The 17,877-nt window shown below is 36.6% G+C and overlaps 1 protein-coding gene across 10 annotated transcripts in view; it reads right to left on the bottom strand.

Moving 5' to 3' along the window:
• ABI3BP (ABI family member 3 binding protein) overlaps nt 1-17,877 on the bottom strand; it is a 251,566-nt gene that overhangs the window by 112,839 nt on the left and 120,850 nt on the right. For 5 of the 10 annotated variants that reach the window (XM_031935108.1, XM_031935109.1, XM_031935107.1 and 2 more), the window contains exons 10-12: nt 11,965-12,042; nt 9,946-10,020; nt 7,396-7,470 (exon numbers count right to left, since the gene is read on the bottom strand). In XM_031935108.1, coding sequence (XP_031790968.1) covers nt 7,396-7,470; nt 9,946-10,020; nt 11,965-12,042 — 228 coding nt within the window. Of the gene's footprint in view, nt 1-7,395; nt 7,471-7,925; nt 7,998-9,090; nt 9,166-9,945; nt 10,021-11,964; nt 12,043-17,877 lie in introns of all 10 variants that reach the window. The other 5 variants (XM_031935114.1, XM_031935102.1, XM_031935104.1 and 2 more) reach the window with 2 other exon arrangements.

The following is a 17,877-nucleotide window of genomic DNA, read 5'->3' as shown; positions in this document are numbered from 1 at the left end:
ATACCTTCTTAAAACTACTTTCTTAAATTAGGTTTTTATTTTATATTTTCTCAAGATGGAGTTTTGCTCTGTCACCCAGGCTAGAGTGAAATGGCACGATCTCAGCTCACTGTAACCTCCGCCTCCCAGGTTCAAGCGATTCTCCTGCCTCAGCCTCCTGAGTAGCTGCGATTACATGTGTGTGCCACCATGCCTGGCTAATTTTTTGCATTTTCGGTAGAGACAGGGTTTCACCATGTTGGCCAGGTTGGTCTTGAACTCCTGGCCTCATGATCCACCCACCTTGGCCTCCCCAAGTGCTGGGATTACAGGCATGAGCCACTGTGCCCAGTCCTAAATTATGTTTTGTTGATAATACATTTTAGTTTTACTTTGAAAAACTGACTAGATACAAAGTCCCCAGTAAAAATGCCCTGATATTGCTCTGGAAAACGCAAGCCATTTCAAATGATCAAGACTTTATCTTACTCCAATTCTCTGAATATTAGTAACTATGTGAAAACTTCCTTTTTAACATTAACTCTTAGACAAAAGACCTCACTAATGGAGAAATTGTATCTATCATGCTCATTATGCTCGTCAAGACTTACTTAATCCAGAAACTGGTACATGGTGGATACTCAGCAGAATTAATCTGCAAAATGTCCATAACAATAAATAGTAACAGTGAGTTTGACGGTTGGGTAGCTTAAGCTCTTAGTAAGGATAACTTTCTGGCTTAGTTTGGAGAATAAATGAAAACATGTCCTTTAATTATGTTATGATGTGCAAGTGTGTGCATACAAATCTCTTCCTCTACTACACAAATACCTGGCATACACTTGTGTAGACATACCCTGTCATGGAAATGGAATTCTAAAAAAGTATATGAAGGAGCAATGAGAAAATACAGCAAGTAGCTAGAGAAGAAAAACAATACCACACACAGAGTTCTCAGTACCACTTAAATACATTGATAATGCTTTCTTCAGTTAGTGGAAAAACAAAATACCTTTCTAGTTGGCCCTGAAATTTGTGAAAATATTGCCTTCAAGAAAATATTCATTAAAAGGTTCATAAAATAAAATTAAAGGCTGAAGATATAAATCTCTTCAAAGCCACAGTGAATCTAAAAACCATCTGCTATACCTGAAATCTGTTTTCCTGTTCTCAAAGCATCCACACCACTACCCACTCCTTCGTTTTCTCCTCTTTTGAGCTCAATCCAGTTGGGTGGGCCAGATCTGTGCTAATCAACACCTTACAGGGCAGACAGATGACAAATGAGCATATCCTTATGTGTTTACTTCTTTTTAACCACTCTTAGCAAACCGCCTGCTGCCAAAACTTTCTAACCATTCCGCTACTCCTTGGGCATGCTGATGGCTGCAGCTTTCAAGCCTTGAAATGATACATAGAGCTCAATACATATGCAATTTATTCTAGTTCTACAAAGTACTGTAAGAATTTAACACTGAAAATAATTAGTGGTGACCTCCTAAAGGAAGCTCGCAAAGAAAAATCTGATGGTAAAACTGAAGCTGACCATGCTTGGTTCTCTCCATCAAAGAAACTCTCTGCAAGATAACTGTATATGGTTCAAGAGGAAATTATACCAGAAGCAGCAGCAGCTTAGTAACAAGTAACAGTAAAGCTGGAGCAACGTTTGGTTTTTCTGGACACTTGGGAGAACAGGCAGGAGGATTTCCTAAGGATGAAAATAAACACTTCAAATTAATGGGTTTGCAACCATTGTCTTTATTTGCTTTGGAAACTCTCCTGGTACTCAATGATGGTCTTTTAAGGTTATGATCAAGTAAATTAAGGAGGCTTAACAGTCATGGCATTATCAAACTAGAAACAAAAAGCTCATTTCCGCATAACTCCCTAACCCATATTAAGTCTTTAGAAGTCATGCACACGCCCATCTGTGGTATGATAAATACATGGCATTTATGCTGCTTCTCCTTCCCTGGTGCCCCAGAAAACACAGCAAGTTGATAGTGGCATTATTTTGCTCATTGATCCAAGAAGGACCTCAGAGCCCAGTTTATGGAGTGATTCATGCTGCCACCGTAACTGAAGAGAGAGACTATGTAATATGATTTACCATCCTTGTCACAGGGGTAAGAGGTCATTAGGCTATTCCCAAGGGGTGGCACGACCTCTGAGTAAATACTGCATATCTTTTCCATTCTCGAACTTTTTTTTACAAGTGAAATGAAGACCCATAGATCATTTGGTATGATTGTATATATATGAGCTTAGAGTTTTTTTTCTTCTCTCATCTTTTATTAAATAATTTAAAAGCAGAATTGCGATTATTGATTATATGTAGCAATTCAGGAAGTTGGGATAAACACTATGATGTGAAGGGGTGCCAGCCAATGCAATATTTCATTGTATTACGAAAATGAAAATAAGGCACCCCTTTATATATTGTGCATTATATTAAGTAACTTATACATTATTTCTAAGATGTAACCACCTGGTGAAAAATTTATACCTCATTTCCATTTTATAGATGGAACAAGTTATTTAACTGGTAGTTGAGCTGGTTATTAACCTAGCTCTATCTCACCTTAGAGCTCACAGATTTGCGATCACATTCACAATGAGAATAAGCTTCAGGGACTGGCTGGCCTCTCGCAGATCATGTGATGTTTCTTATATACCATATCCGGAAGGCACATGGCCCCAGTAATAACATTTAATTTCCTCAGTTGTAGAAGCTGTTTTCAAATTTTCAGAGCAAGCTATAGGTCATTGCTTTACTTTTAACCTGGAGTGGTTTCTTGAATAAAAGTTTAGGAAAGAAATGAATGAGCCTAATTTTTCCCCCTCTAACCCATTCAGAGTTAAGTTCCTCTTGTATCACTTTAAGATAAAAGACAATAATTCTGCCAGTTTCTAGGGACTTTGGAAGTCTCAATATGATGGTAGATAATAGCCCCTTGAATCTCCTAGAATAAAATTGCTATGCAAACACAAATTATTGTATTCCAGTAGAGAAATGATCCAATAAGCGGGTGCACGTACATGCACATGCACAATTCATCTGAATGGAAGATACTGAGAACTTTTCTAGAGCTTGCTCCTTAACAGCACTGAGATTATAGTTAACTGGCTACTTTCCAATAAAACATGAAACCAATTTTATTGCATCATCAGAAAGATTGACTTTTCATGAAAGACTGTCACAAGCAGCTAAATTCTAAAGTGTGGCCAACTTCCTTTAGATACTAAATTTATAAATAATTTTATATTATGATACATAATTAGAGAAGATTTTCATGATTACCTTTATATATTTTAAGGAAAGTGAGATTTGCCAAGGGAATCAAAATCAATCAATTTCACTTCAACATACTTTATAGAAGGTTTAATGCAAAATACAATTCCAAATAATGAAATCACAAAATGCAGCACTAATGACAGATCAGGACACATAGACTGAAAGCAGGAAGAATGTATTTGATGACTACACATCTCAGATTTCCTGGGATATTCCAGACTTCAAATATTCTGTCCCTGGGTTGCCAAAAACTATTGAAATGACCCAGGAATTTCAATATTCAGTGTGCAAGTTAGAATTTTCATAGAGTCTTTATATCCAAGAATGGTACAGAAATCTTTTTGAGTACACATATTCTGATTTTCTGACACAGAATATGTTGAAAACGAATCCAGAAAACAGTAAAGCAAAATAAACTTTACAAAAAGTACGATAAATCTCATTTAATGGTTGATAAAGAGAAAAGCAGCCCCTGGCATCCAGGAGCTGGTCTAGTACCCACAGGTAGGCTGTGGTGTTTCTCCTGTTGAACATCAACAATTCCAAAGGACACCAGTATCAGACAAGACCACTCTGTGATCCTGATGGATCAAGACAAAAACAAGACCAGTCTGTAATTATGTGGCACACAGACAAAAACATGAACATCACCCAAAGCACAAACATTACCCTCCCCACCTTCTGGCTAATACGAGCAGATGTGGCTTCTCAACCAGTCACAGCTTTAGCTTCCCTCTGCTGGTCTTGCCTTCTAATGAAGAATTATGAAGACATTCAATCACAGAATTACTCCCACAATCAGAGCAAAGTTTTACTGCCTTGGACCCTTCCCTCCATCATTTAACACAAGACAAACTCTTACAGTAAGTCTTCTCTATCATCTTCTAAGAGAGTCCCCCAGTTCATCATGGTCTGTGTTCTCCATCATTGTAATAAGTAAACAGATATAAATTTGTTCAACTACAAGTGTGTTCTGCTGGTCTTTGGCTGAAAGGAACTGATATAGTAAATATAGATGCATCATACGCCAACAGAGAAAACAGAATGTGCTCATTTAGCTGTAATAATGTCATTAATATCAGCTAAAAATACTAGGTTGGTACAAATGTAATTGTGGTTTTTGCCATTAAAAGTAATGGCAAAACCATTAGAAGTGATGGCAAAAACTGCAATTATGTTTGCACCAACCTATACGATGTTCCTTCAAAAGATACTGCAACTAAAAATGGGATTCAGGATCTTGTGGACCACCATGTAAACACTATCTCTACCTGTCTCTTGTCTCAGTTCTCAAAATAGTTGCTTTAGGAAGCTGTGTGAGTAATTGGAAAATAAAATACCTATTATGTATGTTGAAACTAAATGGGAAATAGAACGTTAGTACACATGTAAATTTGCACAAAATCAAAAGAAACAAAGGCTGAAATAAAAGGCCTGTATAAATATACCACTCTTTAAATCACAGGTAATACATGCGTTATAAAATTTTAATTTGAAAGTTAACATAAGTTAGGAAGATGCCACAGAACACTCACACTAGAAGTGGAAGTGTTGCACATTAGCAGAAACAAGAGATACTTAACTACCCACTTTGAAAAATCGATCTTGTATCGATTTGAGGTCCATGGTGCTATAACTGACTACACCCAATGATTCTTACCAGCACCATGTAAAAACATTCTAGACTACATTGATAAGGTAGTGCTTCTCAAACTTTAATGTTCAATACAAAAATTAGCCAGGCATGGTGGCAGGTGCCTGTAATCTCAGCTACTCAGGGGGCTGAGGCAGGAGAATCGTTTGAACCCAGGAGGCAAAGGTTGTAGTGAGCCGAGATCGCATCATTGCACTCCAGCCTGGGCGACAAGAGCAAACTCCATCTCAAAAAACAAAAACAAAAATTTTAATGTTCATATCGCCTGGGCATCTTGTTGGAAAGCAGATCTTGTTTCAATAGATCTAGAGTGGAGCCCAGGTTCTGCCTTTTCAACAAGTTCCTGGGTGATGCCAAACGCTGTTGGACTGAGGATCATGCTAAGTAGCAAAGACATAAAAATTAACTGTTATAAGGCAGGATGGGAAGTTTCTAGGGCTAATGTTAATATGTGCAATTACATACTGTACTGTTATTACAGTTTATGACAAGTCTCAATTCTTTGTCTAGAGAGGTTGGGAGTTCTCAGTTGGAATTTCGCTGGCAACCGAAGGTTGCCCTGGCAGTAGTGAAGCAGCTGAATAAAGAGTCAGTTTCCTGCTGCATTAGCCACTGCTCATACTCCATCATCAGGGCAAAAACAGAATATGCCTTTTTTGAATGAAAGGCAAAAGAAACCTTTTCTTTATTGGCATTTCCTATATCATCTGTTTTTGTCTCATTGTAACTCTGCAACCTTCATGTCCCAACACATTCTCCCCACTCCCCAATGCTTTGTTCAACTCAAGTCTTTCTATGTAATTCATATGCCAGGCATTAAAGTCTCAAAAGTGGTTTCCTTGATGTTTTGGTTAGTTTGCTCTTGAATATTCATAGAAACCAAACACTAGATATTGCTTAAACCCAAAAGAACCCTATGTTCCCCATGTTCTAACCCAAAAGCTAAAAGATGAAAAGGATCTAAAAGTTTATCTAGTCCCAAAATCCCCAAAGGCACTTGGCTCAGGTGCTCTTGAGGGATGTGGGAGTCACAGCCAGGGCTGTCACAGTGCAGCAGGTTAAACCATCACATATGCCCCTAGACTAGTTGTTGCATCATAATTACAATGCAGCTGCACCTGGGTGATGGAACCAGAGGCTCAGTATGAAATTCAACTCAAAACCCAGATTTTAGACCCAGGTGACCTGGATTCCTAAAGGGGTTTTGGCACCCACCTTAGTTAACTGCACTCGAATTTTAAAGTCAGTGACTAGGAAATCCAAGACTTAGATACAGCTTGAGGATTCTCTGGATAAGCGAACAACCATGGCCAACTTTCAAGTGTGTTCCCACTTAATGAAACTAGGGGCGACTATAGTAGACACAGTCCCTTAATTTGACCTCATCTTCTATCTTTTACTAATATCTGAGCCCATTACACATACTAGAGAAAGGATAATTTCACCAAGATCTATGATGGCTCATGCTCATCCTTTCTCAAACCCAGTCCTCTGCTGGACTCTGGAGAACACCACAAAATGCTGCTGCATTTAAGTTCATTACATGAAACACCCAACCTCATTATACACTATATGCTATGTACCCCAAATAAAGTCAAAACAACTAGAAGATTTTCAAAAATTAAAATACAAACAAGCAAACAAAAATTAAAATACAAAAAAACAAAAATCATGGAAGTAATCATAAAGAATGGTTTCTGAGGTCTTCTTACAATTCTTATATGCTGAATACACTCTTTAGTTGACTGCTAGGCATCAAAAGATGTACAGAATTTTTTAAAAGAGAAAAATATTTTTTTGTAAAAGAAACGTATCTCAATCAATTTTAGCGGTGGAACACAAGAATTCTCAACAGGAAAAATAAAGCCAATTGCTACAGTTTGCAAAAGAGGAAACCAATGCCTTCCGAAAGTAGAGAAAAGTAGCCATCACATGGTTATTAGGAGAGTAAGGCCTGGAACCAAGGTCTATTATTAACCGCAAGGACCTGTGGTCTCTCTTACACATCATGCTGTACTTACAAATTTTAGAACTTAGTATACTATCTTCACATAGTAAGCTCTTAAATGTTTATTTATTTTGCCCAAAAGCAGCAAATATTCCCTGCAAGAGAATATGAAACTCATATTGTTAAATCAGACCCCCGCTGATGCTTCTTATTTTGGTACTGCTTTCATGTCACCAAAGAGATCTTTATTAATGAGCCAGTTCATAGTTCATGTTCTGGCCACATTTCTAAGATATTATATCCAGAAATTAGAACAAGTATCTTTAAAACGTTCAAAACCATTTTGCTTTTGTAATGGGGAAAAATGAGATTCATCTCAGTATCAACAAATGTATTATAGGTTTTCCATTTATTACAAAGCACACTGATAATCAATTAAGGAACCCATAAAAATAAAAACAGTAAGTTACTCAATATTCCTTGTTATAATCGATTTTTTTAAGAAAAGGATTTAATTACCAGTTTGAGGCTGCAGAACTTTGGAATCTTCTGATGTTTTAGCTGTAGGCACAATCCATGGCTTTTCACTTGAAGCTATATTGAAAAGAAATGGAATTTGCTGAAGATTTTTTTTTTTTTTTTTTTTTTTGAGGAGAACAAGACAGAAATAGGTTGCTGGTATGGTTAAGTGGCCACCAGAAGCCTACAATATACTAATACAATAAAAAGTCATTATATACCAGTAAGAAATCAGTACGTATCCATCCAGAGAACATTTGATTAGTGGTCAAAGACCAGAGTTTGGTGCAGACTGTCAACATCTTTAAGGACAAAAAGCTAAGTGGATTATGTGGAATTAAGACTGATGGATGTTACTGAATTTGTTGAAAATCCAAACAAATAGATTTATTTAAAAAAAAATCAAATCAACCACTTGTTTGCCTATCAGTTCATGAGGTTTGCAAAAATAAGATGCAGTAAATGTGTCCTGCAGAATTAAGCAATCACCACCCACAGCCTTAATATTTAATTTAAGGTACCCTTATTACCCAATGTGCCCCCAGGTTTCTCAAAAGGGAAGGGTGTTTTTGCCTCAGGAAATTCTGGAAGCCTTTTTGGAGCTGTAATGAAACACATAAGGAAAGTTAGATGACCTGAGGTGCAAGTAACAAAGATTTTTAAAATGTTAAGCTTGAAAAGCAAAAGCAAACACGAAAAGGCCAATCATGTTGAGAGACCATTAGTAGTATTTCTTACATCTCTGTTTCAATGTTGAATAATGTAATAAAGTTTCTTTTTCAATTTTTTATAGTTAAGTGACTAAATTTAAGCTACTGTATTTGGAATCTTTTTTTCCACCCTTATTAAACCAGTTTCCTGATTTCTTCAGCGATGTTTATGTGTGTTCTTAAATATATTTCATTTAAATTTAAATCAAGCCAACACATCTGAACTAGAAAATGTCCATTTGAAAACTTTTAAAAATAGAATTTCGGTAACCACGTGACTTTATATGTAAGCTCCTCCCTCATCTTTTTTTTTTTTTTGAGATGGAGTCTCGCTCTGTCACCCAGGTTGCAGTGCATGGCATGATCTTGGCTCACTGCAACCTCCACCTCCCGGGTTCAAGCGATTCTCCTGTCTCAGCCTCCTGAGTAGCTGGGATTACAGGTGTGTGCCACCATACCAGGCTAATTTTTGTATTTTTAGTAGAGACAGGGTTTCACCATGTTGGCCAGGGTGGTCTCGAACTACTGACCTCAGGCAATCCACCCGTCTCAGCCTCCCAAAGTGTTGGGATTACAGGCGTGAGCCACTGCACCCCACTCTCATTTTTTTTCATACTTCACTCAGAAAAATTCTAAGAATTCTAAGAAGCAGTCTACAGAAATATCATAAATATATCTTCTCTGTTAAGAGTGACAAGAGTAAAAACATTTACAAAAAATACAGAAATTATCAATTTGTTCAGTGACATATTGATTCTGAATTAAAAGAATCAAACATAATATTAAAATATGATCACTTAAAAGAAAAACAACCCAACCGGAATGATTCGTCATAGGGAGAGCCTCTTTGGGATCCTAAACTTGAAGACTGTGTCACCTTTAAGGGATTGGGTATAAATTAGCATAATTAATTCACAGGATTTCTTTGAAGCATGCATACAATATCCAAGGTAATAATAAAGCTGCAGTATTTATCAATTTTTACCTAGAGTGCTCAGTGGCAATTCAAACTGAGGTATTACAATAGTTTGCAATGTTTCCGGGGTCCTTTTGCTGACAACTACAATACAAAAAGAGTGCAGTTAGCAACTGCTAGACTTGGGTTTTGATGTTGTGGCTTAACCGTGATCATGCACAGCAAACTTTGTAACAGACTCTTGCACACAGAGCAGCCAATACCTTTAATGGAAATTACAACTTTCTGTGGAAAAGTTACGTAGCTGTTAAAATGTGAAGGTACACATTCAAAAGGCAGTGGTGTGGCAGAGAAGATCAACATCAAATTACAGAACAAAACACATGCTGCTCCTTTTCTTCAGGGGAAAGAGAACAACAAAGCAAGTTAGATTCTCTTGGGCTAAGAAACATCAAACATGGGTGGCATGAAATTCTTATTTAAAAGCAATGACACTTTTGGGAATTCACCCCAAATTTAGTATGCACAAGACTTTCCAAAGCCAATTTAAGCAGAAAGCACAGAATCAAGACTTCCAGGTTTCCTTCATTCTCCCCCCAAGATTTGGGGGTTAAAAGGCTGGTATTCTGTCTATATAACCCAGAGACTGGTTAAAAAGGGCGTTCAGTTAGCAATTAGCATCCAGATTTGCCCAGAAGGTCAGTCACCAGGATCAGCCATGTGGTTAACTCTTCAGTGGAATCTGTCCAAGAAATAGGAAGGTTAACCACTGCCAGGAAGGAAGGAAAAGGAGAAAGTGGGGAGGGAGAGAGAAGTTAAGGCATCAGGTTTCTTTCCTGTGAGTCCAGGGAGTTATATTCTTGTTACTTCTTTTTTTTTTTTTTTTTTTTTTTTAAGAAAAAAAAAAAAAGTTCTTAGAATTACCCAGTGTTGTTTCTGAAACATCTAATGCACTAGATGTAGTGGGTTTAGTGGTTCTTGGAACTGTTTCAGGAGTCTCTGAAAGGTAAAAACACAACTTTACAAATTAAGATAAAGTGAAGCAACCAAAGACCAGGAGACACATTTTGTTGCCTTTCAGAATAAGAAACTGGTATTTGTACAGCCCATTTCTTTTTGTGTTACTATGTAAAGAGCTCCTTGGCTTGTCTCAAGTGCCTGAGCTGATACTCCTCTCCAACTGGTCCTTTCTGGGTTTGCTTTCTATCCAAAAAAGCACTCTGACCTGACTTTCATTGAAGCACTTACAAGCTTAATCATAATTTTAAATCTGCCTTTTTTCTTTATCTCCAGGGCTTAGCAGAATACCTGGGGTATAATAAACAAGCACATGATAATAGTTTATTATTTTTTAAATCATTTATTGAAGAATCTGAAGGATAATCAAGATAATAGTTTATTAAATGAATAAAAGGGCAAATAATAGGATGACTTGGGGCTAAAAGTCTTACTTAGAGCTATCATATTACAAGACTTCACTCTTACACTGCAATGAACATGCAAAGCTTGAAAATGAATTGAAATTATGATCAGAATTTAAATCCTCAGCCACAGGTTTGTCCCAAATGCTAGATTAAAGGTAATAAAAAGCTCAATTAAATAGTTTTGGAGAAATAAGAACTAAGATCACTGGGATCTGAATTGAGAGCCAGAAACCCCCAGAATGTTGCAGGGCAAGGACACAAAATAAACACAATAACCCTGAGTAATAAGTTGTGGTGTTTTCCTAAGTGTTTCTGAAGTGGAAAACTCTGAGGAGGGTTTGGCAGAGGACTAAAAAAATGTAGACTCTCCCATCAGAAATGCTGCCAAGAGAAAAAAGTATAATTGGGGAAAGTGGGCAGAATCTTTGAGGGAGAAAGGGACTGGGAGTCACCCACTGGGCCATGCCTATGCTTTTCTGGATATTGATCACATATACTGAAGTCAGAAACCATCTAGGAAGTTCATCCAAATGGGTCACTCCAGGAGCTACCTCTGCTCCAAATCCCGTGAAGGTGGGGATGAAAGGTCCATCTGTCTTCTTTAGAAAAGGACCATATTCATCTTGTTCTCTCAGACATATTCCTACTTCAATGGATTTCCTGAAGTTGTTTCACTGCCACAACAACTTTTATCTTCTCTGGACCAGTTATGAGTCCAGAAGTTCAGTAAAAGGTATATCATCAATATTTCAAGTTATAGGATTTTGTGGACTGAAAAATTCACTTCAGATTGGAGTTACTCTGCTAAATATAGATTGTGGGGAATTCTTGCCAGATGTCTGTTTTGTCAAGTCCTGGATAAGGTGGTACTTCTCTGGAAAAAACTCTAGCTCAAAGACTAATGTCCCCCCACCCCCCTGCCGCCCCGCCAGACTGGACTTGAGTAGTTCTTTCATAGAAGAAATGCTTAATGTTAGTAATGGTGATAAACTATGGAGAAAACACTTACTGCATTAATTCTTTAAAGGGTTGTTACTGAACTATTCTATATTCTCTACGCTAGGATTGCTAAAGTTCCAGAGACATTTGTTTCTAAATGATTCAAGTATTTTCACAGATATTAAGCTATGGATTTGTGAAGAATATATGGCATTTTGCTACACTGACCCCTTGTGAAAGTGTAGAAATGAAAAATGGTCTCATGTCATCATACACAAGGACAGCACTAAACTTGTGGTATGATGTTTTAATATAAAAATATTTCAGTGTTTAACTAATAATTTTCATTTTGAGTAAAAAATATAGCTTCTGTATTACTTATCAGTTATGTGATTCAATAGCTCATTTTGCAGCTGTTGTTTTCCCAAACGTTAGAGACATGGAATCTCCTACTGTTTTGCATTTATGATCAAAATGAATTTCCTACTGGCTCTCTACTGAAAAAAAGGCTGCAGATTAGTATTTGAAAGAAAAGCACTTTTTTCTTTTCTCAAGGTCAACAACATAGCAATCTCATTACCTGTCGTGGATCGTGCTGAGATTTTTTCAACCTCTGGTGTTTTAGATTTGGCAGGTAATGCCAAGGTTTCATTCTTAGCTAAAAAGTCAAAGAACAAACAATTTACCTCATTTGCAGTGTCCAAAAATACATCCCTCAATGCATAATCAGGTAGCAGACTAAAAATCTAATCTTGCACTCCCTTCCCCACCAGCCAGTCAACAACTTTATTGTGTGGCTCTAGCAGGAACTAATATAAGTCTTCAAAATTCTTTCTTATTAACCCTAGATAATTCTTTAAGATCTAAATTGTCATTGACGTGAAGGGAAAAAAATCACAACCCAATACTTGGATACATCTCAAGTCATCCGATTGATAAATAGAATTTCTGGAAGGCATAGGTTGCATTGCAAATGCTTCCTGGAATTTTATATTCAAGTACTCACAATTTTAAAAAATTAATCTATAGAAAATTTCCATTATTATACATGGTAAAAAATGTAGTAAGTTATGACATTGAGATTTTAGAAAACCACAAACAACACACATAGGAAACTAAGCTATTTGAAAATACTTGTGGCAAAAAATTAAACAGTAAATTGTATTTGAGCCTCATATTGATGTATATCTTCTCTTTTAATCTCTATGGGAATTCAGTACAAAGAATTAAATATTTTTTTTCCCAATATTCCTCTTTATGCAACTATTTGAGAAACTTCCTTTTAAAATGTGGATGTTCTTTTTCAAAGAAAGAAAAGTAACATTTCTAAGCCTGTGTTCCCCAGCAATTATGGTATTCCCCATTTGAAAGGGTATAATTAGAATTAATTCTATTCAGTTATTTTCCATGTTGAATCATAATATTACCACCTGCTCATAATATTTTGAAACAGTCTAGTGGCATGAAAGAATTTATGCCCCTTTGGGATACCCTGATCATGCCACCTTGAGCCGATTATATAATCCGATAGGATTTTTCAGAGTCCTAAGGCTATATAGAACTTAGATTTCTCAACTTTGGCACTATTGATACTTGAGGCTAGATTATTTTTTGTATGGGTGGCTGGCCTGTATACTGTAGGATGTTGAACAGTATTCTTGGCTTCTACCCATTGGATTCCAACAGTGCTCTCACAAACTTTTGGAATATTTTGTGCTCCGCAGATACTGTTCTACCAACCAAAAAGTATCTCCAGGTAATTCTAAATATTCCCTAAGGGACAAAATTGCTCCCTGCTGAAACCTTTAATTGTCACACTCAAAATTATTTGAACATTCATTTTATAATCTGTAGTTCACTTTATTTTTGTAAAGACCACTTTCTTCTTTTCTGTTAATGTGGGTTCAAAAATATTTATTTAATTCTGAGGAGCTCGAAGACAATTAGAAAGTCATCTTTTTCCCAATGTTTATAGAAGCAAATCAGTTTTCAATCTCTACTTGATAAAGGCATACAATAGATTTCTAGATAGCTAATTCTCAGGAGTGATTTAAAATGCCACCAATAAGTGTCATAAATGATAATTTGCAACAAATTGTGTGTTTCTGAAGTTGCAAAGCATGTTTGCACAACAAAATATTTAATAGCATTGTTCAAATTAATTTAGCAGGGCATAAAAAGGAATTTTTAAAAAATCTAGCATAATTTTATAAATTCTATTTTTAAAATGTCTAAATTTTATCAATTTTCCTAACATCTTTTGTGTGAACAGTTCTGATTGTCAACACAGAAAAAAACATTCAAATCATGAATTTTTCAAGCACTCTGTTCCTATTACTTTCAACATGCACCATGGGAAGTTTTTTAAAATGTAAAATTATAAGGTTTCCTTTCACGATCTCTTGTCTTTCAGTGTCCTCTTCTCTTTCCAAGCCTCCTTCCCGATTAAGAATATCCCATGTTCTCAGTGAGTCCCTGGCTGACCTAGGATCTCTTATTATTTGTTTGTTTAATCATCCAGATCCTAGACTTTCACAGGCAATGCTCTCAATTTCTTTATTCAAAACATGTTCTTAGCTGGCAATCACATTAGCCTAAAATCAGGCTGTTAAGGAAAAAAGGCAAGCTACCCCTTCCTAAGAGACGTTTGTATTCTTTATATATTACTAATTCCTTTTACAGGCATATTGTTTTTTCTTCTTCCTTTTTTTTTTTTTTTTTTTTTTTTGGCAGGGTCTTCCTCTGTTACCCAGGCTGGAGTGCAGTAGCATGACAATAGCTCACTGCAGCCTCAAACTTCAAACTCCTGGGCTCAAGTGAAACAATTCTCCTGCTTCTGCCTCCCTAGTAGTAGCTGGAACTACAAGCACGTGCCACAGCACCTAGCTTATTACTACTATTATTTTGTAAAAATGGGATCTCACTATATTGCCAGGCTGGTCTTGAACTCTTGAGCTCAAGTGATCCTCCTGCCTCAGCCTCCCAAAGTGCTGAGATTACAAGTGGGAGCCACTGCACCAGGCCATACTGTATATCTATAAATGGTATTTTAGACATCAGATAACTTAGTAGATGGCAAGGATATTTGAATGGGGAAGTCTTGATATATCAACCCCCGAGCATTCACCCACACTATCTTATGCACAACTGCAATCTTGGCAATAGGAAAGTAAAATGCAATCAGAACACAGCCTAAAACCCAGGAAATTCCTTTTCCTCTATTTCTTCTGTACATTTTTCCATCACAGTTGTTTCCTTTAATTTTTGGCAGGCTAGGTCTTGACTTTGGCAAACCCTTTGTATGTCCCTTAGGGATGTGTGTGTAATCCTAATTTTTTGTTTATATCTCTCATTATTCACACCATGTGTTCTTAGAACAAGCTATTATACTTCTTGATGTCCCATTATGAGCTCTGCTGGAATGAGGATGTTGTTTTTAGGATTTACTACCTCAAAAATACAGCTTTTCTGAGTTGCAGTGATAATTAACTTTAGGGAAGTTTATTTCTCCCTTCATGGCATAAAGAACTGTTTATGTCCACACTTTGCAAAAAACAGTGCTTCTGTGCAGCAAAGAAAGCAATAAACAAAATGAAAAGGCAGCCTATGTATTGAGAGAAAATATTTGCAAACCACATGTATCTGATAAAGGGTTAAGATCCAAAGTATATAAGGAACTTACACAAAATAGCAAAACAAAATAACACAACCACCCTCAACCCCAAATAACCTAATTAAAACATGGGCAAAGGACCTGAATAGACATTTCTCTAAAGAAGACATAAAAAATGGCTAACAGGTATAAAGAAAAAGTGCTCAACGTCACCGATCATCAGGGAAATGCAAAATTAAGACCACACTGAGATATCACCTCACTTCTATTAGGATGGATATTAAGCAGAACGATAAAAGATAGGTGTTGGCAAGGGTGTGGAGAAAAGGAAATTCTTGTTTACTGTTGGGGTAGAAATGTAAATTGGTCCAGCTATTATAGAAAATGGTATGAAGTTTCCTCAAAAAATTAAAAATAGAACTACCTTATGACTCAGCAATCCCTCTTCTGGACATACATCCAAAGGAAATGAAATCAGCACCTCATAGAGATACATGTAGTCCCACATTCACTCCAGCATTGTTCACAACAACCAAGGTATGGAAATGACTTAAATGTTCATGGATGAATGTATAAAGAAATTATGGTACACACACACTGGAGTATTATTCAGCCTTAAAAAAGGAGGTCCTGCCATTTGCAATAACATGGATAAACCTGGAGGACATTATGCTAAATGAAATAAGCCAAGCACAGAAAGAAAAACACTGCATGATTTCACTCATGTGGAATCTAATAAAACATCACATATATAGAGAATAAAACTGTTTATGAGGGATGGGATGGAGAGGGAGAAATAGAGAAATGTAGAACAGAGGGTAAAAAGTTGCAGATGCATAGGATGAATAAGACTATAAATCTAATATAGAAAACAAGAACTATAATTACAATATTGTATATTGGAAAATTAAGATTTTTGGTACTCTTACCACATACACAAATGGTAACTATGCAAGAGGATGGATATTAATTTGCTTGAGTATAGGGACTATTTCACTATGTATACATATAAGAAAACTTCATGTTGCCTGCTTGAAGCATATACAATAAAACATTAAAAAAATTTTATATGTAGTTTTTTCTTAAGAAACATGGTCTACTAAGTTGGTACATTTGTTGGGTAGGATTCTGCTTTGATTTATTGGACATTTTCAAACATACTGGCTATCAGTCTCTTCACTGTGTCATATGGTTTGGCTGTGTCCCCACCCAAATCTCATCTTGAATTCCCACATGTTGTGGGAGGGGCCTGGTGGGAGGTGATTGAATCATGGGGGCAGATCTTTCCCATGCTATTCTCGTGATAGTGAATAAGACTTATGAGATCTGATGGCTTTAAAAACGGGAGTTTGCCTGCACAAGCTCTCTCTCTCTTTGCCTGCTGCCATCCATGTAAGACATGACTTGCTCCTCCTTGCCTTCCATCATAAATGTGAGGCTTCTCCAGCCATGTGAAACTATACATCCAATTAAACCTCTTTGTAAATTGCTCAGTCTCGGGTATGTCTTTACCAGCAGTGTGAAAATGGACTAATAACAGTGTGTAACAAATTCTCCATGTGTTAAATTTTCTATGCGTTCTATCTGTTATCATTAGCATCAATACTTTAAGAGACCAGGTCTTGCTCTGTTGCCCAGGCTGGAGTACAGTGGTGCAATCAGAGCTCATTGAAACCTCAAACTCACAGACTTAAGTGACCCTCCTGCCTCAGCCTTCTGAGTAGTTAGGACTACAGGCATGTGCCATCATGCCTGGCTATTTTTTTTATTTTAATATTTTTTTAAAGATGGGGTCTTGCTAGATTACCTATGCTTGTCTTGCATTGCTAAGTCTCAAACGATTCCCTGGCTTCAGCCTCCCCAAGTGCTGGGGTTACAGGCATGAACCACCCCATCTTGCCCCATGTATTCAATTTAAGATAGGCATTTCCCTCAAAAGCCAAGTTTAAAAACATATTTACTATTTTCATAGTTTTAATTACTTGAATTTTACTATTTGCATTTAATTTTCTGTATTAAAATCATACTTAATTCTGGACTTTTAGTGAATCATATCAGAAAAGCAAAACTAAAAACAAATCACAAGACAAAAATTCACTTTAATTCCTTAAAGAAAGCAAAAATGCTAAATTGGTATTATGGTAGCATGTAAGACTTTAAAACAGTTTTTAAAAGGTTAGGAAACATCACTCAAGACTAAGCACTGAGTAACAGACCATGACATCTTCCAGTTCAAAACTGACAGCAATGGTCTGAGAAACGCCCCTGCTCATTTTCTGTCTCCTTCACAAATCTTGCTTTCTGTAGTTTTGATGGACACATTAGGGACCAAATCAATAAGAGATTACAAAAGATACAGTCTCTGGGCAGAGAACAGGAGAATGCAGGAGTCCCGAGCTTTAACTCTTCCAAACACAGATTCACCGAGGGAACTTAATTTGGAAGCATCCTGGCAGCATCACATTTACATGATGTAGGGTTGGGTCACAGGGTTTTATAGCTAAAGGGAGGTGATCAAGTCTGATGTACAAATTAAGAAAATCAAGTCCAGAGTTACTTACCTGTTTTCTGGGAAGTAACTCACTCTAGGACTACTAGATATGACTATTTTAAAATAAAAATATAAGGATTGCACAAAATCACAAAGATATATTGGCAAATATTTTCATATCTTACTAAGATGTTGAACCATAAGTTTTGGAAATTTTTCCAAACTTATAACTGGATTGCCTCAGATCAGACAAGCAAAAAATGAAAAAAGTTAACTTAAACTTTCAGGTAACACTATTTATGCAAAGTTAAACGTCTGGATATTTGCAAAACGCATGAAGAGATACCAATTTCTTTTCAGGTTTTTTAAAATTAGGTAGCTCGACACTA

The sequence above is a fragment of the Piliocolobus tephrosceles genome, chromosome 2 (assembly GCF_002776525.5).
Source record: "Piliocolobus tephrosceles isolate RC106 chromosome 2, ASM277652v3, whole genome shotgun sequence".
Classification (NCBI taxonomy): Eukaryota; Metazoa; Chordata; class Mammalia; order Primates; family Cercopithecidae; genus Piliocolobus; species Piliocolobus tephrosceles.
Note: the sequence above shows the minus strand (reverse complement) of the source record. Positions and strands in the feature narration are given on the sequence as shown.